General features: G+C 41.8%; 1 protein-coding gene across 1 annotated transcript in view; it reads left to right on the top strand.

Moving 5' to 3' along the window:
• Positions 1–15462, top strand: part of gfra1a (gdnf family receptor alpha 1a) — an 85885-nt gene extending 70423 nt beyond the window's left edge. Inside the window, exons 5-9 of the mRNA XM_007909162.2 lie at positions 6087–6196; positions 7142–7276; positions 7918–8105; positions 12434–12487; positions 14050–15462. Coding sequence (XP_007907353.1) covers positions 6087–6196; positions 7142–7276; positions 7918–8105; positions 12434–12487; positions 14050–14220 — 658 coding nt within the window. The 3' untranslated portion in view covers positions 14221–15462. The remainder of the gene's footprint in view (positions 1–6086; positions 6197–7141; positions 7277–7917; positions 8106–12433; positions 12488–14049) is intronic.
• Positions 15463–25589: the final 10127 nt, after the last annotated feature.

The raw sequence follows: 25589 nt of genomic DNA, 5'->3' as shown, positions 1-25589 counted from the left end.
GAGAGCAGTAATAATAATAATCCTTGCATTTGATATAGCGCTTTTCACGTCGGGAGGACGTCCCAAAGCGCTTCACAGAACATACTGTAAAGTGAATTGACTGTATATTTGTGGGCGAACGCGGCAGCCAATTGCGCACAGCAATGTCCCACAAACAGTCGTAGATTGAAAATGACCAATTTATTATTTTTTTGGTTTTGGAGGGATTATTATTAGACTCTGTGTGGAGTAAGGAAACTTGCCCAAGGTTTCGCCCTCTGCTGGAATTGAACTAGTAGGAATATTGCAACAGTAGGAATATTGCAACACTTAAAAGTCATATAAAAAAGTTTGTCCTGTGTGGATTTATTTTAGTGCAATGCAGTGAATCCACCAATCTCCAGGTATTAAACACCAGCTCCAACATTTCCGTTGAGCAGGCTCCTCTAAAAGCGTATAATAATAACAATCCTCACCGTCTCAAAGCTCTTCGCAGACTGTAAAGTGAATTGACTGTATATTTTGTGGGCGAAACATGCAGCATGATTCATTGGTTAAAAACATTGAACCCACCAGGTGACTTGCACGTCCTTTTTAGAATGAAGAGAGTGTCATTTGTACTCTTTACACCACTGGTTAATTTAAAATCAATAATTCATTTTTTTATTGCCCCCTCGCGGAATAATTGATTAGCAGCGAGCTCTTTGAGGTGTCAAACGGACGTCAGTGTATTTCCACCAGCTTTGTTTTATCTAATTGGCCCTTGTAGTCTGCTGTGATACATGACGATGAGGGTTAGACAGGGTGCAGTTTCTGACAAGTAAATGATACTGGGAGACAATAGGGGTGCGTTCAAAAATCCATTGACGGCACTTTGTTATTGTGGAGCAACACATTAACGAAAAGCAGACTTCGGTAAGGAATCATTCTTTCAGCATATGGTTCACTTTTTCTTAATGTAATTCAGTGCTGATGAGCCACATTTATAAAACAATGAATAATTTAAGCAGCTGTTGGTTTAACTTATTATTTCCATTAGAACTGATAGTGAATTGCCTTTTGACTCCCTCCCCCACTCTCCCTCCTCCACCGCACCCCGCCCCCCCCCCCCCCTCCGCCTCTCACTCCCCTTTGGGATCCTGTCACCGTTAACCCCTTTGAACATGCCTGACTCGTTTGAACAGTATCCAAATCAACCATCTTATTAAAATGTATTACCCCCGGCAGAGCCGGATAAGTGGAAGATATATTCCAGTTATAGAATTATTACTGATCAAGAAAAGCATTTGTTTCAGGTGAGGAGCGGAACCACTTTCTAAGTCACAGTGCAATGGTGATTTATTGCATGTAATTAGGTTTTGGAAACAGAAAACATGTCATTCGAATATTTCCAACCAAACCAGTTGTGTCGTAACGCTTTATAATAAAGGTTAATATGTTAGAATGATGCACAGTCCAAGACCAGCTTTGCCTTTCATTCACACGCTGCACTTCTTTTTAATCGTTTGTCCAGTTAGATAATTCTTTAATTGTTGCTTCTTTATTGCTTTGCTTCCCACAAGCATCAGGGCCTTTCAAACACAGGTGACTTCTTGGCTCGCCTTTCATTTTCTAATCCATTTCATCAGTGCTTTCATACCTCCTGCTGCATTTAAATGGGAATAGGCATTTACAAATGTGGGCTTGGATTCAGTAGCTTGAAATATCTTTGTAGTTTCTTCACTAGATTTACCATTGTTATCACATTTATCTGCGCATCTGATTTTCCCTTTAGATTATCATCAAATTGAATGTTATATGAAGTTTGGAACTTCCCACATGCCAATGTAATATGAGAATACTAATAGTAATCCTTGCATTTGGTACAGCTAGCGCCTTATCATGTCGCTGAGACTTCTGCCCCCCACACACCCCACCCTCACAGACACCCACCCACACCCAACAGATCGGTAAAGAGACCCACACTTCTGACATTCTCTATTGGAGTATATTTTAATTAAACACACGCACACATTTCTTAGTGATCCTTTGCAAACAGCAACTGAATGCAAATGAGATTTGTTCGTCAAACGCTGAATAGATTCAGCTTCATTTGGAAAAAAAAAGAGGTGAAAGGCAAACTGAAACAAAATTTTGCACCGTTTCTTAACCTAATGTTTTTTAACTTAATGGAGTAAGAAAGCACAATATTTTACCCCCCATCGTTATTTCATTTTCAGCTAATGCATCCAGTGGGTCAGTCAGAGAGATCAAGGCTCTCGAGTTTGATCATTTGTATTCAAACCACAATCCAGGATGGATTTACAATAAGCCTTCTTGCTCACAGCAGCAGCAAGGTTTAATTCTGTAGGGAACAAGTGTCTTTACTTCCCATATGTAGCGAATGTGAGCATTGCTTCTGTTAACACGCGGAACATTCAACTACACAAGCAGTCCACTGATTATCAGATTGATTGTGCCCCACCACCCCTCCAGCTTTCTTTTCTTCTCTCTTTATCGTCAGACGTCAGCCTGGCTCACTTTGGGTAGCTCTCTCGCCTCTGAGTCAGACGACTGTGGGTCCAAGCCTCAGCACCAAGGACTTTGTGAACTCAGTCTAGATTGACACTCCAGTGCAGTGGTGGGGGAGCGTGGGAACGAGGTGTCGTCCTTCAGATGAGACAGTAAACCGAAGGCCAGTCTAGTCAGCCTTTAGCACTGTTTGAAAAGAGAAGGGAGTTTGTCCCAGTGTCATGTCTGACAATTCCCAGTGATTCTTGCTTCATCAAATAAAATTCACACAGCCATTTTTGTGTGACCCAGGCATAGTTCTAGTCCTGTAGCTCAGTGGTTAGAGCACCCGCCTCGCAAGCGAGAGACCTGGGTTCAATTCCCAGCAGGGTGAAATATTGGACAAGATTCCTTACTCCACACGCCTCTATTTACCTAGCAGTCAGTAGGAACCCGGTTGTTAGTCGATTGGTGGATCGCTTTTCCGGGGGTAATAATCCCTTCAAAAACAAACCAAAATAATTTGGTCACTCAATCCACGACTGTTTGTGGGACGCTGCTGTGCGCAATTGGCTTCTGCCTTTGGCCCACAAATTGCTTCTGTCTTCACGTTAGAAGATATAAGAAGTTTACCAGAAATAGAGATGACCCAAGGGGCTAATGAGAGGGAGCAATTTAGGGAAGTTTACATAAGCAAAGAATTGGTGCGAGGGAAATTGTTGGCATTAAAAAGTGACAAGTTCCCTGGATCTGACGGTTTGCATCCGAGGGTTTTTAAAGAGGTAACTCATGAGATAGCAGAGGCCTTGTCTGATCTTCCGAAATTCTTTGGATTCTGGAACGGTTCCCATTGATTGGAAGATCGCAAACGCGACACCACTATTTAAGAGGGGTGGGCGAGAGAAGATGGGGAGCTATAGACCAGTTAGTCTGACATCGGTGGTAGGGAAAATTCTAGAATCCTTAATTAAGGATGTGGTAGTGGAATACTTAGAGTCAACATGGCTTTACAAAAGGGAAGTCATGCTTAACAAATCTTTTAGATTTTTTTGAGGACACATCAAGTAGATTAGATAGGGGGGAATCAGATATGGGGGGATTTAGTGTATTTAGATTTCCAAAGGCCATTTGATAAGGTGCCGCATAAAAGGTTGATTCACAAGATTATAGCCCATGGAATTAAGGGGAATATATTAGCATGGATTGAAGAATGGCTAACGGGAAGAAAGCAAAGATTAGGGATAAACGGGTCCTTCTCAGATTGGCGGGATGTGACTAGTGGAGTGCCACAAAGATCAGGGCTTGGGCCTCAACTATTTACAACCTACATCAACGATCTAGATGAGGACATCAAACTTAATATATCCAAATTCGCGGATGACACTAAACTAAGGAGAGTAAACACCGGGAATAACATTTAAAAATACAATGAGATATAGATAGGCTCAGTGAGTGGGCAAATAGGTGGCAGACGAAGTATAATGTGGGGAAGTGTGAGGTCATCCACCTCGGTGGCAAAAACAGTAGAGCAGATTATTTTTTAGAAGAGGAGAGACAAGATAGTGTTGGCGTTCAGAGGGACTTGGGTGTCCTTGTGCACCAGTCACAAAAAGTTAGTTTGCAGGTACAGCAAGCAATTAGGAAAGCTAACGGTTTGTTGGCATTTCTTACAAAAGGGTTAGAATATAAGAGTAGGGAAGTCTTTCTGCAACTGTATAGGGCCCTGGTGAGACCACAACTAGAATATAGTGTGCAGTTTTGGTCTCCTTATTTAAGAAAGGATGTATTTGACTTGGAGGGGGTACAACGTAGATTCACTAGGTTGGTACCAGGGATGAGGGGATGAGTTATGAGGATAGGTTGAGCAATTTAGGCCTATATTCTCTAGAATATAGAAGAATGAGAGGTGATCTTACAGAAATCTATAAGATTATTAAGGAGTACAACAGAATAGATAGTGGGAGGCTTTTTCCCCTGATTGGAGAAACTATAACCAGGGTCATAGTGTTAAAATTGGGGTAAGCCCTTTCGCACTGAGTTGAGGAGAAACTTCTTCACTCAGAGGGTAGTGAATTTATGGAATTCTCTACCCCAAAGGGCTGTAGATGCTCAGTCCTTGAACATATTCAAGACTGAGATTGATAGATTTCTTGTGGATAAAGCGATTAAGGGATATGGGGATAAGGCGGGCAGGTGGAGTTAGAATAGATCAGCCATGATCTTACTGAATGGCGGGGTGGGCTAGAGGGGCCAAATGGCCTACTCCTGCTCCTAATTCTTATGTTCTTATATACAGTCAATTCATTTTACAGTATATTCTGTGAAGCTCTTTTAGATGGCTGAAAAAGTGATAAGGATCAAATGCAAGGATTATTATTATTATAATTATAGTTCATTTAAGTGACTTTGTCAACAAACAGAATCTTTCTGACAGTACTGCTTGTATGGTCTGCAGTAACACATCAACAAGGCATGAGTAGATCATTTCTGGCAGGTTCCAACAAAACGCAATAGTTTGCATCCACAGAACATTTTTGAGGATGTCGGCAAATTTTAGCCGCAGTAAACCGACCGTAAAACTAGGTGCAAAACAGGTTTAAGGCAAGTACCTGCCTTAGAACAAAGCGTTTTGGGTGAGCTTGGCTTGTAACTGTATAACTAGCTGTGGATCAGCGCACACTGGAGAGATTGTGAAATTAATACGGTCCTGATATTTTTTGTGCTTCACTTCATATCTCGCTTGTGAACTAATAATATTAATAATAACAACAATAATCCTTGCATCTGATGTAGCACCTTTCACTTCAGGAGAATGACGCAAACTTCACAGGATTTATTACAAACAACAAATTAGTTCAAGGGATCAAGGGATACGGGAAAAAGCGGGTAATTGGAATTGACAGGATTAGCTGAGGTACAGATCAGCCATGATCTACTTGAACGGCGGAACAGGCTCGAAGGGCTGAATGGCCTCCTCCTGTTCCTACGTTCCTAAATCGCATTTATATAACACCTTTCACATCAGGAGGACATCTCCCGGCGTGGATGTGCAGTACAGTGTAGTGACTATATATTTTGTAGGCGAATACGGCATCTAATTTGCGCACAGCAATGTCCCGGACACAGAAGCCATGAAGATGAGTGATGGGACCTCCTCCCAAAGTGAAAGGCGCTATTCAAATGTCATTTTGTTATTCACAGCATCATAGAATTATACAGCACAAAAGGAGGCTATTCGGCTCATGGTTTTTGTGCTGACCTCTTTTAAAAGAGCTGCCCAAATCAATCCTATTCCCCCCGCTGTCCCCATAGCCCTGCAAACGTGTCCTCCCCAAATAATTATCTATCATCAACAGTCGTCGTCGTTGTTGTCGTTGTTGATGCAGGACGTACATTTTGGTGAAGGTACCACAGTCAATGCGAGTTATATTGGAGACTGAGGCACATCAGAGAGGATTTACAGTGAGCAGCTAAAGTCACTCAGAATGTTTCCCGAAAATGTTTGTTTCACAGACTGGTACTTAAGAGGCACAGCGTGTTAAACCTCTTCAGAAACAAATCGCTTTAGTTCAGATGTAATAAAATAACGTTCCTGTGTATCTTTATTCTCTTTCTAGGTCACGGCTTGCGGATTTCTTCACAAACTGTCAATCAGAGTCACGGACTGTGAGCGGGTGCTTGAGGGAGAACTATGCTGGCTGTTTGCTTGCTTACACAGGACTCATAGGTAAGACGCCAGTTAGACTCTGTTTATACTGCCGTCACACCACAATTGCTGTAAGACAGGCGAGTCGTTCAATTTGCAATTGGAGCTGTGTTTCGCCTTGTTTGGGTCTATGATGCACGACTCTGGAAACAAAACTAACTAATGGCTGAGGAACGCTTTGCTATATTTGCATGTTCTCTCTCTCTCTCTCTCTCCTTCTCTCCTCCATGATCAGTGATGAATCGATTAGTTTCATCTGGGAATTTTCCGAGTCTGAGCGTTTCTTTTTTGTTCAGCAAAGAGAAGGGGTCAGGCTTTCGGCCACTCTGGGCTGAGTTTCTGGACTCCATCCTAGAGTCCCTCTGACCTGGAGTCCCTTCGATCTGTTCCCTTCCTCACTCCCTCCCATCCTCCCTCCCTCCCATCCCTTCCTCAAGACTTGCCTCTTTGCATGCATTTTCGGTCATGTCTCCCACCCTCCCCCGCCAACCTCTTCACTTTCATCTCACCCCGACAACGTCTTAGGAACACAGCAACAGGACTAGGCCATTCATCCCCTCGAGCCTGTTCTGCCATTCTTGGACCATGACTGATCTGTACCTCAACTCCAATTACCCTCCCTTGCCCCATATCCCTTGATACCCTGACCTAACAAATATCTATCCACCTCAGTCTTGAAAATGTGAATGGATCAGCATCCACAGCCTTTTGGGGGAGAGAGCTCCAGATTGCCACTACCCTTTGCGTGAGAAAATGCATCCTGATTTCACTCCTAAATGGCCTGGCTCTAATTTTAAGATTCCACCCCTTGTTCTGGATTCCCCCATGAGTGCCCAGCCTGCAGTTTGAAGCGCTTTGAGACATCCTCTCGACCTGAAAGCACGGTGTAAACCTGAACTGTGTTGTGTTGTACTATAAGACTCTTCATTCATTGTTTGTTTTTCCCCCTCCCTTCCCATCTGGTAGGAACGTTCATGACCCCAAACTACATCGACTCTCAAAGCATCAGTGTGGCGCCTTGGTGCTCCTGTAGTGGCAGCGGGAACCGCAAAGAGGATTGTGATGAATTACTCAATTTCTTCATGCACAACAGATGTTTTCGTAAGTTCTCGCTACAGTAAAGTGTGGATTGCCACATTTTCAAGAAACGTTAGTAGCTGAGTACAGTTTCAATTAACAGGCAGCTGGTGTTACCCCCATTGCAGTCTGCGCTGCTATTTTTCTGTTATACGGCTATCAACTAATCTTAATTGTAAACAAACCACTAACAGACCAGCCCGGTTACAACAGTCCATTTTTTTTTGTCAGCCCTATGTCTTGACACGTGTGGTTTTGCGTTACACCTTATCGACCTTTCCGGGCTCTCAGCTCGGTGGGCACTGACCTGCTCCATGTTCCCCCTCCCTGCCCACCCCACCGTCAGCAGTTGGGCCTTCAGCCTCTCTGCCCCCACCCTGTGAAACTCCATCTTGGAATCCCTCTGCCTCAACCCCTCCCGTGGCTCCTTCAAAGTCTGTCTCAAGGCCTTCCTCTTTGACCGCGCCTTCGGTCACCTTCTCACCTGAGGTGAATGACCCATTTTACCTGTAATTCATAAACAATACAAATACTAATCCACCCACATTCAAACACACGTTGCTGCTTGCAATGCACTTGAGAGAAAGCCCATTACCGCTCTGCGTTCTTCTTCACGCAACAGTTTGTGACTATAAATGGGTTTCATGTTTCTCCTCTCACGTCAGAAAACGCCGTGCAGGCATTTGGCAACGGTACGGACGTGAATCTTTGGCAGCACATGCCTCCTGCGCAGACCACGACACCGTTTAGGCTGAATGACACGCCGCAGTCCAACACCGAGCCAGCCAGCCAGAGCAACGCAATCAACACAGCGAACGATCCCAGCGTCATTCCCATCTGTGCAAATCTACAGGTAAGGAATGATCGCTGTAACTCATTACAAGCCAAGCAACGAGTCAGGATATAATAAGGATAAGGTGGTATTTGACAAGGAAATACAAGTTGCACTAATTAATCGGTGGCAAAAATCTCATTGTCACATCCATGGCCAACACTGGGAAACTAACACAAGGTATGAGAGGTAACTTGCTTTGTCAGATTCAATTGACGATCGGAACAGCAGGGCTGTTTACATTGTCAAGCCGCACGGAGCAAGTGTGGAACAGATTTTTTTGGGGCGGGCGGGGTTGGTGGGGGGTGGGGAGACTTGTGCTGTTTTGTCAGATCAAAAACAAGCTGAAAGTGCTACCGAATCAGTGAGATGACTGTTTCATTGTGCGCGCACCCAATTCTAAGGCAAAGACTAATTGATTTTGCTCAGTAATCCTGGAACTACTTATTTCCGTCTCAAAGCATTAGCTATTGGGAGATTTAAAGCTCCATTAAGTAATGAACGTATTCTGACAGATACGCAAAAGTCTATTTGGTGCACACTGCCCATGACGACCACCTTATAACTCGGTTCCACTGTATTAGCCCTCACTGAAGTACCATAACAACAACAACAACATGCATTTATATAGTGTCCCAGAGCGTAATGTGAAATGCCGTGATCGTGTTACTTTGCAAGGGCTGATATATTGACCCTCTTAGACCAATAAAACTGAGATGGACTCAAGTGTGAAGAGAGCTAGAACCAGAACACCAATGTTCCAGTTATTGCACAGAACTGTAATAAACAAATAAAAATGAATAAGGCTCTGCTCCCGGTTTACACACTCTCTCCATCTGGCTGTTATGACAGCTTTCTGGCCGTGTATTTGTGCAGCCCAAGCTATTAGCAAAACAGCCACGTTTCCATTGCCTTCAAACACAGGAGGCTTACAAAACGTCATTAAAAATGTGCTTTTAGGGTTTCTACTCGGACTCCACGGAGGCTGGATAACAGAATACTAGCAAAATCTTTACTTTATGGCACCGTATAAAAGCTTCTTGCTACTTTGCTCTTTAAAATCAATGGGTAGTGGAGACTTGTACATTGTTGGTTGGCTGATGACACCATTGGTTACTGCAATAGCATTATAATAGTGTTGTAGACAATACCAAACTGCGATGAACTAACTGTCAAGGTCAGGTTAATCTTATAGAATGAGATCTTGGTTTCATGTTAGGATTGCAGCAATCTAATAATTCCTTCAAAAAAAAAAGGTCACTCGATCCACGACTGTTTGTGGGACGCTGCTGTGCGCAATTGGCGGCCGCGTTTCACCCACAAAGTATACAATCACTACACTTTGCAGTATATTCTGTGAGGCGCTTTGAGACGTCTCACAGACATGATAAGGTGCTATATCAAATGCAAGAATTATTATCTTTTGAATGGATGCTGGAATGTTATTGGTTAGTAAGAAGGCTAATCGGGAATTGGGCTGCATCTCATTGGTGTTAGTTAATAAATAAACCTCATAGGGATTGTTGGAAAGACAGTAAAAGACTGGAACAAAGGTAAAATCTTATCTCAGGATTGGGATTTTTTTTTTTTATCTTGTGGATTATTGTCCAGGACCCCGGGAGAGAGAAATTCCCTTCTCTTTTCGAGTAGCGCGATGTGTTATTTATCATCCACCTGAACAGGTAGACCGGACCTCGGTTTAACGTCTCATCTGAAGAACGGCACCTCTAACAATACAGCGCCCCCACAGTGCTGTTATTATGCCTTTGTGAGTTCAGAGGCCAGAGTGGGGCTTAAACCCACAAACATCTAACTCAGTGCTACCAAATGAGCCAGGCTGCCACCTGTTACTACCGATACCTTTTTTTACCAAAGCTCTATTGCGGTCAGTGTTGAAGCCCATCATTAACACCGCGTGGGAGGAGATTCTCTCAACTTCAAACCAATAATGTGATCTTAAAGGATCTTCTAATTAACACCAAAGGGAATGAATTAAGTATCCATTGAATTTTCAGTGACAAGATTGAAAACAAATGGGGCAACTTATCAATAAATTTAAGATAATTGGCAAAAAAACCAGAGAGGAGATGAGGAGAATTTTTTCTTACATAGAGAGTTGTTACAGTCTGGCATGCACTGCCTGAAAGGGCGGTGGAAATGGATTCAATAACAACTTTCAAAAGGGAATTGGATAGTTACTTGAAAAGGAATAGTTTGCAAGGCTATAGGGAAAGAGCGGGGGAGTGGGACTAGTTAGGTAGCTCTTCCAAAGAGCTGGCGCAGGCGTGATGGGTCAAATGGCCTCCTTCTATGCTGCAATACTGTTTGATTCTACGAATGTTCCTGAGCATTAGTGCCAATATTAGAAAAGCGTTTCAAATATCAGTCTCTCCCTCTAATGAGCACATATCCTAAAAAAAATCCACGCAATAGTCAGAGTGAATTCAGGAATAAATTAAAGAATCTTCTAATTGATACCAAAGGGAATTAGTTAAGTATTCATTGAATTTTCAGTGACAGGATTGAAACACATGGGGCAACTTATCAATAAACCATGTCAACAGCATTGAAACATGAAACAAACAGCTCTGTTGAAAGTGTGATACATGATTATTCATAAACCCAAGGTGGGTGGGGAGAAAGTCAGTGCAGTTGAGCAATAATTGAGGACGCTTTGCGAAATGAAAGAAACGTGATTTACATTTACATTTCATGTCGGGAGGTCATCTCAAAGCACTTCACAGAGCTGACTGGGAGCCTGAGCTGAGCAGCAAGTGGAAGTGTGTGTGTGCATGTGTGTGTTTGTGGGTGAAGACGGGTGTAGGGAGGCGGGGTGGGGAAGGAGAGGTGGAGGAGGCACATGGCTGAATTTCCAGTCAAAAAGATAATGTGGTTTGAATGTGGGGAGGGAAGAGACAAAGTGAAGGGACTCCGGGAAGATGGAGTTCCAGAGAGGTGGGGCAGAATGACTGAAAGCTCGCCCACTGAAGGCAACAACAACAACAACAAATAATATTTACGCAGTGCATTTCACGTCAGGAGGACGTCCCAAGGCGCTGGACAGTCAGGGATCCGCGCCCGAGCTGGTGGTTGGGATCAGGAGGGGTGGAGGGCGGGGAGGGTAGGGGTAGGAGGGTGACCGAGGAGGAGGGTCGAAGAGGAGGGTCTTGTAGGAGGCAAGGGGAGGGGGCGAGACGGAGGGACTGTGGGATGGAGTTCCAGAGGGTGGGGGCAGAGAGGCTGAAGGCATGAAGCAGGCAGGAGTTTGCTGAACACAGCATTGGTGTGACAGCTAATATTTGCGCTGAGAGACACAACAACCCGCTTCAGAATATTGCAGCTTGGATCCGACTTCTGACAAGCATCAGCCTCTCTCAGTTATTAATGCCAGAGGCAAGGACATGCCAGCCTCACCAGCAGCTGTAGGGCTGAGCTGTAGCCATTGACATCATCAACAGATACAGGCACAAACGAGTGTGGAGCGGTTTTCACCAGCGTCAGTGATCCAAAGATTAGATTCAAATTAGATTTCTTCAGTAAACCCCCTCCCCCACCCCCCCTCCTCAACGACTTAAAGGTTAACATTAGGGTTTTTTTAAATTATAGCGATTTGCTTTTCACAGGGTTTGTGAAACAGCTCTGAGCAGCGAATAACAACTTGTTCCTCTATCTGCAAGTCGGGGATACAGGAACTCTGCTTCTTGAAATAGATTGCGTCGCATTCAGGAGGGAGCCGCTATTTGCAGCTTAAGAGCTGTTACTAATAACGAGTGCCCTTACAAAGGGTTGCAATTTAGCACCCACGTCGGGGGGGGGTAGGGGGAGGGGAAAAAATACGATCGATAAATCAAGGTCAGACTTTTCTGCATAGAGGTTTAAAAAGTGTTCATGTTCACTCGAATTTCCACAACCACAAAGTATCCCAAGGAAATTTACCCAATGTTTTGCTATATACTTGTTCTTGTGCTATCGAGTTGGAACAATGCTCAAGATAAAATCAAAAATAAGCCATCTGCGAGGTATGGGGCACATCAGGTCATACATAACAGGTTGGATTCTCCACACCACCGAACTGTCAATCCCAGCTGAGCTGTTGTGATAGGGAAAGTCATCTCAAAGCTGACGTTGAGCAATTAACTCACGTGGAGTATTGATGGAGGCCTGCAACGAGATTAAATCTCTCTCACTAGACCCTGTCCACACACCGGAGACTGTGCACTGGAGAGAAAACTCCAGAATCTGATACCTTAATGGAAACCTGTGGTCCATTGGCAGGGGGAGTGTTTTGGGGGCTTCTTAGCTTGTATAATTTGTGTGCTTCTAAAACTCTTAATGTCTTTCACCTTCAGGCACAGAGACTACATTCCAACGCATCAGTCAGTCAGGAGCTTTGCATCTCAGAGGTATGTACTGACTAAGTTAATCGCAGTAGTTTAAACTTAGTATTTAATTCTTTAAGCACAAAAACTGCATACAGCATAATATATCTGCTTAGTCTGGCTGGCTCGAATGTCGTAGGAAATGCATTCTTCTGTAAAAAAATGCTTCAAGCAGGTTTGAGTTACATGATGGAGAATCAGACAATACAAGATTTATGGTCCGAGGTTCATTACAGGGAATGATAAGATCTTCCTCTTAGACACCTCCCAGGCACTGATAACCTTACACACAAAGTGTGTTTGTTTATTTAATTGCACATTTTGCATCATGACCTGGAGATATTTAAAATGGTCAATCTCCCTTTGTTTACTTTTGTTATTGATTCCCACTCTTACCTCCCAAGGGCTCCACCACGGTCTCTTTTGTTTTAAACATCAGGGAAAGGGGTAATAAACAGCTCTAGCCTCAATCGTCAATTGCAATCTGTAATTGTCTGTCAGCACGAGAGGCTAAAGGTTAATAATAAATCTTGCATTTGATACAGCACCTTGTTGAGACATTACAAAACGCTTCACAGGATTTTACCGTAAAGTGGCATGACTTGCATTTGATATAGCACCTTCAACATTAAAACAAATGATATAGTGCCTTCAAATCTCTCTCACAGAGTATTTTGCCTACAAAACACAAAGTCACCACATGTAAACCCTGCAAAGCCTTTGAGGTGTTGTGCCAACATGAAAGGCGCTCCATCAAACACAAGTCATTTGATTCAATTGAATTGCACTCAAGTGTAGTGACTGTGCATTTCTTGGCAAATGTTTCCTCTTCCTCTTTCACTCAGAACGCCACATTCTGCTACTGTTCAGAGTTAGTGCTGCATCTAAGATCCCAGACTAAAAGCTGTCGAAAACAATCAAACTAAAGACAGCAGTTTGAAACATCTTTTGAAACGAGTCGTCCTTCACTTGACCCTGTGATCGCAGCCCTCATTGTCCACGTAAAGCTTCCAAACATGAATAAAAGGAACCATATTTATTTATTAATACGTATAATGATGCTTTTACGGTTACAGTTCAACTTTCCTATAACGATTGCAATCACAAATGGTTTCCCTAATTGTACATAATGATTAGGTATTTACTTTGGGAGATAACATATTGTCTAAAATGAAAACAATTAATCAGCCCAAATAATCACATAAGATTCTGCTTCAATTTATGATAGCCATTTCCGACATTAGCCTTGAAAGCTTTTGATAGGAAAGAAACATTTAATGTGTCAGTTTTGTTATTTCGCCATTTGAGTGAGTCCTAAAAGTTCGGCAGTGACTGAATTTGCTCATTTGCAATTTAAATTAAATAATACTAATTTGGTCACTCAATCCACAACCACTTGTGTGGGACACTGCTGTGCGCAATTGGCTGCCGCGTTTCGCCCACAAAATATACAGTCAATTCCTTTCACAGTATATCCTGTGAAGGGCTTTGAGACGTCGCGAAGACGTGATAAGGCGCTGTATCAAATGCAAGGATTATTACTATTATTACCATCGATATTATAATTGAATCATAATCTTTTTCAGACACCAATCACGGCTTCAAAGGAGGAGACTGTCGACGTACAGCCCAAAGGACGCACGTCTCCAGATAGTTCATCTGCTTCCAGTATCGGGATCCGTGTCAGTGAAGTGCTGTGTCTGATCACCATAGTACATTCAGCCTTTCATTGCTTCTACTCGTCAGGAATGTTATAGACGCGTATAAAGGGACCTGTATAAAAAAAGTCCGTTCCCTGTTCATTTAATTTTTCAAAATTTCTAAGATTACAGACTAATTTCGAGGCACCTTGCCAAAGGAGATTCGTAGTAACGGAGGAAAGGGGGGGGGGTGAGTGGGTGGTGAGGAGGCGGTGGAGGGGAGGTGGGGGAAGGAGAGCCTGTTGGTGAGAATTAGAGGCTGTGTGTGATACTTGATGCTCTGTTACATTCCAGACAAAAGGTTTCTAGGCATGTGGAGGGGATGAGCCAGGGTTTAATTACGGCTGTACTTGCTTTTTGCCCCAGTCTTAAACTGGGAACTCAAAAGCAGCTTTTGTTGGATCCTATGTGTATTGTCCATGTGTACTGCTTTATTTAACCTGGCAAGTTATGTACAGTACAGCAGGAATGTCATGTTGTGTCCACTGAGACCGCTGTCATTCGGGAAGAGTTTTCACCTGAGGAGCAGGGGCCGAGCAGAGCAGAGAGACTTCCTGTTGCTTTTTATTATCCCTCTTTTGGTTTGTTGGATTGCTACAGACCTTTTTAAATCTTCCGCTATACGTCCACACCCCCCTCCCCCCCCCCTGTAATGTTTATGTAAATGGATGCACTCATCACAGAGGAAATGAAAAACACATTAATCCACGACACGACACATACCATTGTAAATGTCTGCCATTTTACGTTAAACAAGAAGCTCAAAATGTGTGGTGTGCTTACGATTCTCTGAAGAGTGTTACTCGCAAAATTGTAAATGACAAGAGTTTTAAAATGCTAGCCTTAAACCAAGGAAGTGTGAATTTCTATAAACAACCATCTTTGAAATACTTAGCGAACAACAATGTTATGGCTAATGAACCAACCTTACCTATATTGCAGCAAAATACAGCTTGGGTGACGATAACTAAAGCTGAAGAACCCTGTGATGTTAGCAAAGCGTTCTTGTGGGTTACTAACACATGTAATACTGTCTTGTAGCAAATATCCCAGTGGTTGGCAAGCTTTCAGCTGGCAAGCGGTGCGAAGAGGTACAGAGCACATTGTTGTAATTTGTCAAACTGGGTTCTGTTGAGCCCAGGTTCGTGGAAGGAAAAGTACGAATCAAATTGCCTGAATTTTTAAGCAGAAATAAAGAGGAAGGGATCGCTTGCTTGTGAATTACAGTGAGACTGAAAATAATGGAAAACACATGTCATATTTTACAATGGAACATTAAAATATGTTTACACATCCAAATTACTGTTGCTTGTCTGTCTGCATAATTTTGAAGTCTCGAAACTCTTTGAGGTGTCTGTATATCGTGTGAGCGCACAATCATTTGCAATTTCTGGGAATGCGAGACACAAAAACAACTAGGACCTACGTTAAGTCCATGTTGATCTATCACGAGCACATAGTCTTTGTAATGGGCTATGTTTCTCCCAGAAAATATACAGTCAATTCACTTTGCAGTATATCCTGTGAAGTGCTTTGAGACCTCTCAAAGACGTGATAGGGCGCTTTATCGTGATTTAGGCGCATTAAGCGAGAGATCTGGTTCCATTCCCGGCAGGATGACACCTTGGGCAAGTTTCCTTACTCCACATGCCTGATAATAATCCTCAAGAAAAAAAGCAATAATAAAATTGGTTACTTTAATCCACGATTGTTTGTGGGACGCTGCTATGCGCAATTGGCTGCTGTGTTTCGCCCACAAATATACAGTCAATTCACTTTACAGTGTGTTCTGTGAAGCGCTTTGGGACGTCCTCCAGCCGTAAAAAGCACTATTTCAAATGCAAGGATTAAGGATTGTTATTATGTATATTCACACTAGCTTGTGATTTGGTAAATGTAAATGCAATTAGTCACTGACGAACAGCAAAATGTTTTAATGGTTTTGTTTTGAGGAAATGATCCTAGGAATTGGATGTGGGAACTCATTTGAGGTATTCTGCTAAGCATGGGTGATGTGGTAGCAGATGTACATCAGGAGCCTTGGGTGTAATGTGCAGATATTTTCCATGTGCTGCTTTACTGAAGGTTGTGGACAGCAAGTCCATAGTCCCAAATGATAATTTAGATGCCAGGCAGGTCAAAATCTTAAGCAGGTTTTCTACTCCGCGCGCCTCTGTTTACCCAGCAGTAAGTAGGAATTTGGTTGTTAGTCGGTTGGTGGACTCCTTTCCGGGGGTAATAACCCCTCCAAAAAACAAAACAAAATAATGCGGTCACTCAATCCACTGCTGTGCAAATTTGGCTGCCGCGTTTCGCCCACAAAATACACAGTCAATCCACATTGCAATATATTTTGTGAAGTGCTAAGGCACCATATCAAATGCAAGGATGAATATTAGCTAAAAGTCTATGCACATCACGCCCCATGTTCAAACATCATAAAATAACTTGAATCCAGTCAAAGGTCATTTATGTTTCAAACAGAACAGCATGGATAGGAAACTTAGATTAAACAAGCCATTTAAACACAGCACCATATAAAACTGCGATTGAGAGTTGGAAGTGGCACTGAAGCCATCAATTTGGATCCGTGACCTTGTCAACAGAATCGTGTGCTGAAAGGTAGACAGTAAGTAAGTAAACAATGTCGGTTTCAATCTAATTACTTAGCTCAAGTGCAAGGTAAATATTTTAACTCAAAACAGCCCACTTCAAAAACCATATGCACTTGGTGTCAGCCTGGCTCAGTTCGTAGCATTCTCACTCTAATTCACAAGGCTGTGTCTTCAGCCATCACATCAGGACTTTGAATTCACAAGTCTAAGCTCCAATGCAGTGTTGGGGGCATAGGTAGTGGGTGGCTAAGCCTGGAGCTCCCCTCTCCCAAATCTACCTACGGTTCACCTGTTTAAGGGGAGGTGAGATCCCTGATCCCTGAGGAGGTCTACATGTAGTCCTCCGTGCAGCCCCAACCTGTATCACCCATGGGCCTCTCTTGGCCCCTCCGATAGTTGACCGAGGTGCTGTCCTTGAGCTGTTAAACCCACCTCCCATCTGCTCATTCAGGTGGACGTTAAAGATCCCATGGCGCTGTTCGAAAAGAGAAGCGAATTTCTTTAGCCCAGGGTCCTCCCCGACAATCCCCCAGATAAAAATAGTCATTCACTTTGTGGCTACTTGTGGGGCATTGCTGTGTTGCAAATTGGCTGCTGCTTCACCTACAAAAATATAGTCACTACATTTCACAATAAACCATATACATCCTATATACTCACCAACCTGAAAGGCACTCTATCAAGTGCAAATATTATTATTATTATTAACCGTACATTTGCAAATAGATAGAATTGGTCATACTGATTGATCATTGATTTTCAGATTCCTTCGATAGCTCAGTACAATTCATTGTATAGTTTTCTTACAGTATATCTGCAAAACACTAAAAGACACTAAAAGTGTAAAAATAACACCAGCTCTACCCCCCAGTAAAATTGCTTGACCACAGAGGGAATCAGTTCATAACATCCCTAAAAATTGATGTTCATGTTTACAGTGCTGCATAATATAACATTTTGTATTGAGATAAAATGCAACAGGAGCAGAATATTTCAAGTTCCAAGTGCATAGGGTTATTTTGCAGCTGATTTTGATACTTTAGGTTTCTCTAATAATAACTTGCTGTCATTAGGAATTTACATAAAATAATTTCTGTGGTTGTTACGATAGGAAGTGCACATATATTAAAAGTTGAACAGAAACGATATCCGGATGCTAATTTGTCTTCTCCTCAGACATTTCAGATTAAAATGTAGAGAGGATTTGCAATCTCAAACTAATTTTTGCATTTAAACTTTTTTTTAAAAAATCCTGATCTCGACTGCCTCTTACGTTAAGATATTTTGTTTATTATTCCAGCTGTTTCTGCAAATTATTTTGGCTTCTGCTGACTTAATTACCATATAACCCTCTTGTCTGCGTAAGAATCGCATCTTAAGGGACACTCGGTTGTAAATGAGCAAATCTTTAAATTAATATATTCCGGTTTGTGTAGAGATAATCTTAGGAATCTGTGAATGTTATGTAAAGCTTGTGATTTATGTTAATTGGGACAATATTCCATTTCCTTTTTTTCTAGCTGTGTTGTAAATTTTTATGCTTATTAAGGTAGGGAGCCTCAGGGATCCATTTATATGTATGTATATATATATATACATAAATAATTTGGTCCCTCAATCCACAACTGTTGTGACACACTGCTGTGTGCAATTGGCTGCTGTGTTACGTCCACAAAATATACAATCAATTCATTTTACAGTCTGTGAAGGGCTTTGAGTCGTCTCGAAGACATGATAAGGCGTTATATTAAATGCAAGGATATTATTATAACCGCGCCCTGATATCAGCGTAGAACATGAATTTACATTGAATAAAGTTATTGGAGAAAACAGAAAGTAGATTAAAAAGAAAAACTTTACCCTCACTCAATTTCTTGCCTTCAACTGTAAAGTATACAGCACCCCTCGATGAAAGCTGTTTTTTCAATGTCAAAGCAATAAATACTTAATAAGATTCTGAAATATGAAAAGCAAAACTAAATTAGATAATCTCTTAGCATGAACATTTCAAAAATGACTTTTGACAATTTACATTGAAATAGAGAGCCAAACAAAAAAAGGAACTGTTTGACTGATGAAAAGCAGATGCTATGACTTTCAAAATGAGCTGTTAGATATGCATTGCTTTAAAATAAATTGGAATAAGGGACTTATTATTTCACATCTGACAGTCACTGTGTCACACTATTATAAACACACCAAACATTTATCATGAAATTAGATTCTCCTTGGAATTATATTGACATTCGTACAGTATGTAGACTATATCATTCTATCACTTCCAAGAGCAAAATCTACTGGTATTTTAATTTAAAATATATACAGCAGTTTACTGGAATGGGGCTGGTAAATAAGTTTTATTGAGTTTTTATTTTACATGAACAACAACTTTTTATTACTTGGAACTCTTGTCCCGACTCACTTTTCCTTCTACTAGGGTGTGGTTCTCTACATCAGTTTGCCTTCCTGGCACATCATCCAAATGACTATTATTTGCAAGTAAATCTGGACAGTAAGTGACTGCACACTATTCAACTATGGCGGGGTGGGGGAAAGAGGGGAGAATCAAAGTCCAGTTTGATCCCTATGTCTCACCCTATGTCCACACAACTACGTTCCAACCAGTGAAAGCTTAGTTCTACACATGTGTATTTAACCTCTGCGTTGGAGTTCTCCTTGTCAGTCTCCAATTTCTGAAAGCATCACCAACAACAACAAATTACAGTTTACGCAGCGCCTTTCACCTCGTGAGGACATCCCAATGCGCTGAGCAGTCAGGCATTTGGACCCGACCTGGAGGTTGGGATTAGGAGGGGTGGAGGGCGGGGTGGGTAAGGGTAGGAGGGTGACCGAAGGCACGGTCGATGAGGAGCATCTTGAGATGGGCCTTGAAGGGGGCAAGGGAAGGGGGAGGTTAAGGGACTGAGGGATAGAATTCCAAAGGGGGGTGGGGTGGGGGGTGCAGAAAATAAAAGAATGTGAAATTTGACTTTTAAAAGACTGGATCTTTGAAATTTTTACGTTTTTGCTTAAAATTTATAGCTTGGTTTAACTTTGGTACCAGTTGTATGTAAATAAAATAAAGAAACAGTGATATTTCATACAGAAACTAATCATGAAAAATCACCTCATAGGAACAGGAGGAGGCCATTCAGCCTTTCGAGCCTGTTCCACCATTCTATAAGATCATGGCTGATCTGCACTTATCTCCAATTACCCACCCTTGTCCCATATCTCTTGATACCCTTACCTAACAAATATCCATCAACCTCAGTCTTGAAAAATTTGAATAGATCCAGCATCCACAGCCTTTTTGGGGGGCAAGAGAGAGTTCCAAATTTCTACTACCCTTAAAGACCTTTTATGCAAGCATCTAATTTGCACCAGCAACAGCCCACAACCAGCAAAAACCTGGTTGGTCAATTGGTGAATTGAGAATTTCCCTCGGGGTGGACACTGTTGAGTCATTGAGAACCTCCAGTTCGGCTCTGAATTGTTGCCATGCAATCCTTAAAGGCCTCCCAAAGCACTGGAACAGGAAAACAGAACTCGGTGCCATCTTTCATCCAAAGGTCAACACCTCCAAGGATATAGAACTCCATCAACACTGAACTGGTGTCAGCATGGATTATGAGCTCAGGCCTCTGTGTCAAACCTGATTTAAAACTTCCTGTCCCAAAGGAGGGTCTACAGCCAACTGAACCAAATTGACATGCTACGAACAGCGCAACAGTAAAGACACCAGACAGAGGACCATACATCTTGACTCAAGCAGGCGCTACTTGTGCCGAGGTTTACATTGCTTACCTTGTGTTAACGCTGTAAATGGAGAAATCTTTTGGCATCACATAGAATGGATAGACTTTCTGCCCTACGGAAAAAAAGCAAGAACAAATTCCAGTCTCCCGTAGCTGCGGTTTGGATTGATAACTTGTACCGCACACAATAAAAATAAAAAGCAATTTAATGTTACATTTTGATGCTGTCACTTTTCTTATAAAGAGGCTGTAACAGTTCCAATTAGAAAAGTCATCTGCAACATTTTAGGACATTATCATTAGTTAGAAACAGATGGGCAAATCTGCAACATAATCTATAGCTATTTTTGGGTCCCAAGGTTGGGAGGTATAAGATGGCCAGATGTGTTCTTTGTGGTTGAGCAAATTTCAAAGTGCTTGAATCTTGGGTTTAGAGATTCAATTCTTAATCTTCTTCGATAAGCCCGAGATCAAATACAGCAATGGCCCAGAAATACATTTTCATCATATATTCACAAAGTCTCAACTGACACAGCAATAATATCATAATACTGTACGTCAAGTCCTGTAGCTGAGTTGTTAGAGCGCTCTCCTCGCAAGCGAGAGGACCTGGGTTTGATTCCTGGCAGGGCGAAACGTTAGGTGGGTTTCCTCACTCCGCAAGCCTGTTTCCCCACAGTACGTAGGAACCGAGTCGTTACTCTATTGTCGAAACACTTTTGTACTGACGGTAATAATCCCCTCAAAAAAAATGTTTCTTACATGAATAATAATTTCAATCCACGACTGTTTGTGGGACACTGCTGTGCGCAATTGGCTGCTACGTTTTGCCCACAAAATATAGTCACTGGACTTTACAGTATATTCTGTGAAGCATTCGAGGCATCTTGAGGATGTGATAAGGCGCTATATCAAATGCAAGGATTATTATCATCAACCAGGAACCAACGTGATCCTGGGCGAGGCAGGAACGGTAGGTTAATCATGTTGCGTTAGTTGATCTATTTGTGAATGAGAGAGAAAGCAATTAGTACAGCACGTGCAGTGGCAGGAGGAAGCACAGCGATAGAAAGTGCATGATGTGCTGGAGTTGCCTTGAGACGAGAGTCAGACTACGCACTGCAGGAAAAGAGCAAGGCAAGAAAAAAATCAACACCTTTGGCTGGGACCATGGACAGCGAAGGAAAAAGAAAGGAAATCGGCCTGCGATCGAAGGGGGTAAATTCAGAACAAATCTGCGGAAACACTACTTCAGTGAGCGAGTAGTAAACTTATGGAGCAGGTGCCCAAGTGGGACAGACAGTGGGAGCAGAAAATGTTGTTTGTTTCCAGAACAAATTAGATAGATTTCCGCTAGAAAATAATAACTCGGGATACGGTATATAGTTTGGGACACAACATGCGCGACTGCCAGGATGGTGAAAGGTGAACTAGATGGACCTCACCAAGCAAATTCTTATGTTTTTATTGGGAAAAAGAAATTTCAGCCCTATTGAAGAAAGATGGCTAGCAGAACAAATGCAATCCATCTGCTTGGGTGTGTCTTCCATGGTAACTAATGCCAAATTACTTTCTAACCTTGTTCCAGATGAGTTATATATTTGGATAAACAGACCAATAAATGTAATATTGAAATGCGCCTCCAACCTTAACTGCAAGTAATTCCATTTTTTATAATTTGTTTTATTAAATTAAACTAATGGGATGATAGACTTACATACAATCTCATAGGAGTCATGTGAAAATGAAGGACACTGATGATAACTGAGTTAAAACATTCCTTTATTTTGGAACTTTATCCTCAAACTTTATCCACTTTGACTTACCTTTTCGGTTATCCTTCCCCTTTCTACCCGTCTTGACTCCTGTCCCCACCTTGGGTGTCCATCCAGAACTGCACCCTGAGGGGTTTTGAGTCATCCTCCTGATGTGGACAGCCCTGCATCAATTTAAATCGTATCATAGTGTGAAATTCATTCAAATACATTGGGTTATTTAAAAACACAACTTTATTGGGAAGACAGAAATATATAAGTTCAAATGGGCTGAAGGGCTTAATTATCCAAATCTCTCTTGCGATATAAAGATGAAGTATAAGAAATAAAGAAAATAAGACATCAATTGAGAAAAGGCCTTGTTTGTGGAACACTGCCTTGAGCAATTGGCTGCCGCGTTTCGCCCACAGAATATACAGTCAATTCACTTTACAGTATATTCTGTGAAGTACTTTGAGACGTCTCGAAGACGTGATAAGGCGCTGTATCAAATGCAAGGATTATTATTGTTGTTATTATTGTTCTTGTTCCCTACTTTCTCTCCACAGACCATACAGAAGTTCTCCCACTGAATTTCTAAGGTGACTAACTAACCATTGGTAAGATATTCAACAAGATAAAGCTCGGTGAAATGTTCTTCTTGCAATTGATACAACGCCTTATCACTTCTTTGAGAATTCTCAAAGCGCTTCATAGAATATACTGTTAAGTGAATTGACTGTATATTTTGTGGGGGAATACAGCAGCCAATTGCGCACATAGTGTCCCACAAACAGTCGTGGATTGAGTGACCAAATAATTTTTTTTAAGGAATTATTATCCCGGAAAAGCGATCCGCCAATCAATTAACAACCAAGTTCCTACTTACTGCTAGGTAAACAGAGGCGTGTGGAGTAAGGAAACTTGCCCAATGTTTCGTCCTGCCCGGTGAGGCACGTGCTCTAACGACTGAGCTACGGAACTCAATGCAGCAATAGGCACATCTTTGTTTCAAAATATAAACATGGTGAAATTTCTCAATCAGTTATCTGTTCAAAACAGGTTGCCTGCAATGTTGCAATGAGCAAAGGGTCGGTGTTAAGCTGACGTGCCAATGAAGTCTCTTTCTCTGCTTCAAATTATGCAGCATTGTTGAGTTCATCCTCTTGTGGGAAAGACAATATTGTTCAGTTGTGGCCTAAGATTATTATGCCCATTAATATTCTTCATTGAGCAATGTCCTATGAGTACTGTTTTGAACAGCTTTATGAATCTAATTGCAAGGATATACAAATAAAATTATCTTTCTGGAAACAAGGAACGCATTGTGAAGGTCTACTGGGGAACACGTTCCACATGGTCATCAAAAAATTCTGTTGCTGAGTGTCTGATACATTTGGAAACCTATCACCGTGCTTAAGAGTATTCAAACTGAGCTGATGTTTCCCTGCATCCCACCTAATAATCCCTTTAAAAACAATTTGGTCACTCAATCCATAATAATAATAATAACAATCCACGACGGGTTGTGGGACGCTGCTGTGCGCAATTGGCTGCCCCGTTTCACCCACAAAATGTATAGTCAATTTACTTTACAGTACATTCTGTGAAGCGCTTTGAGACGTCTCGAAGAAGCGATAAGGCGCTATTTAAAATGCAAGGATTATTTTTATTATTCCATATTCCATATTACATGGAAATCCCAGAGATAGATTATCGGAATGGAATGCGCACTCTCTCCCTGGAGGGACGAGAAAAAAGATATACAGGTATCCCAGAGTCAAGCTAATACTTTGAAAAATTTTGATTGAAGATAAGATGCCACACTTTAGAAAGGCAACTTTTTCCCTTACAGGTTTAATCGTGAGGTGCAGAGGGAGCTATTAAGGATACAAATTAGGGAGCAATTTAAATCGTGAGATTGTTCAATGCTCGTAGAGCATGCAATTAGCCAGAGTGTGAAAGACTTCACAAGCTCTGTGAGAAAGATAAAATCTTGCTATTTTCTGCCTTGCAGAAGTAACTGCGAATTATCTCACACAGATAAGACGACTTCGGCATTTACCCAATCTATTAGGCTTTTAGAAATTGATTCACGATTTAAAAGGCTCCATTCCAATAACACTCGTTACAATGTGGTTGGTTGAAAAAAAATTCCAAATAGTTAGCGCCCTGTGCTGGAGTTAATAATTTACTTCCGTTTTAAGTGCCATTATTTGACTATTTCTCAATTAACGTCTACAAAATACACATTCCACTTCCACATCACAGTAAATCGTGACATGAAAGTGACTCAATCAAACCCAAGGATTATTATGATTATTTCTCACTTTGTTGTTCCTTTAGTGGAGATTTCACCAACCATCAGTGACATGAGGACTTATCGGGTCACATTTTTTATGCACATCATATGCAATAACATACATTAATAATATAATGTACATATGAAAGCAACGGATACCCATGTAATTACAATTACTTTTTTAATACATTTAACAAAGGAATTAGGAATGAGCCATTCATTCCATCGAGCTTGCTGCTGTTGTTCGTTCGTGGCAACTCTTTATAATCCAATTTGTCCACCTTATTATTCTCTGTATTATAATAATCCTTGTTAATTGTTATAATTGCCGTATTATAAAGAAGGTCACAAAGAATGTCCAACCAGTCTGTGACAGTGTTTATACTTCACACGAGTCTCCACTCACTCCTTACTCCCTCCCAAACCTTCTATTCTACCTTCTCCTTCACGTGAAGCTACAGCTTCCTCTCGAATGCATCTTATTCAACCACCTCTTCAGGTAGTGAGTTCCACAATCTCACTATCCTCTGGTGAAGTAGTTCCTCATAAATCCTTTTTTCGATTCCCAAGTCACTACCTTATATTTATATAAGTAGCGTAGTGGTTAGCGTACTCACCTCGCAAGCGAGACAACCTGGGGTTTATTCCCAGGTAGGGAGGACAAGTTTACAGCGCTATAGGGAGAGAGCGGGGGAGAGGGATTGATCGGGGGAGAGGGATTGATTTGGAAGTTCTTTTCAAAGAGCCAGCACAGACACGATGGTCCTAATGGCCTCCTTCTATGCTGTATAATTCTATGATTCTATGATTCTCTATTAATCCCCAATCCACAGCCTTTTGTCTTTTCATGTGTCCTTCATCTGGATCACTTCCAAATCTCTAACGAACGCTGCTCATAGGGTTGTCTGACATTAGTTGCGCTTGAGGACTGAGGTAACAGTGTTTTCCATGCTCCTTTGCAGAATATTACAACCCATCACAGTGTAGAGTTCCACTG

Source organism: Callorhinchus milii, unplaced genomic scaffold (assembly GCF_018977255.1).
Source record: "Callorhinchus milii isolate IMCB2004 unplaced genomic scaffold, IMCB_Cmil_1.0 Scaffold7, whole genome shotgun sequence".
Taxonomy (NCBI): domain Eukaryota; kingdom Metazoa; phylum Chordata; class Chondrichthyes; order Chimaeriformes; family Callorhinchidae; genus Callorhinchus; species Callorhinchus milii.
The sequence above is the reverse complement of the archived record's forward strand: the minus strand, read 5'-3'. Positions and strand labels throughout refer to the sequence as shown.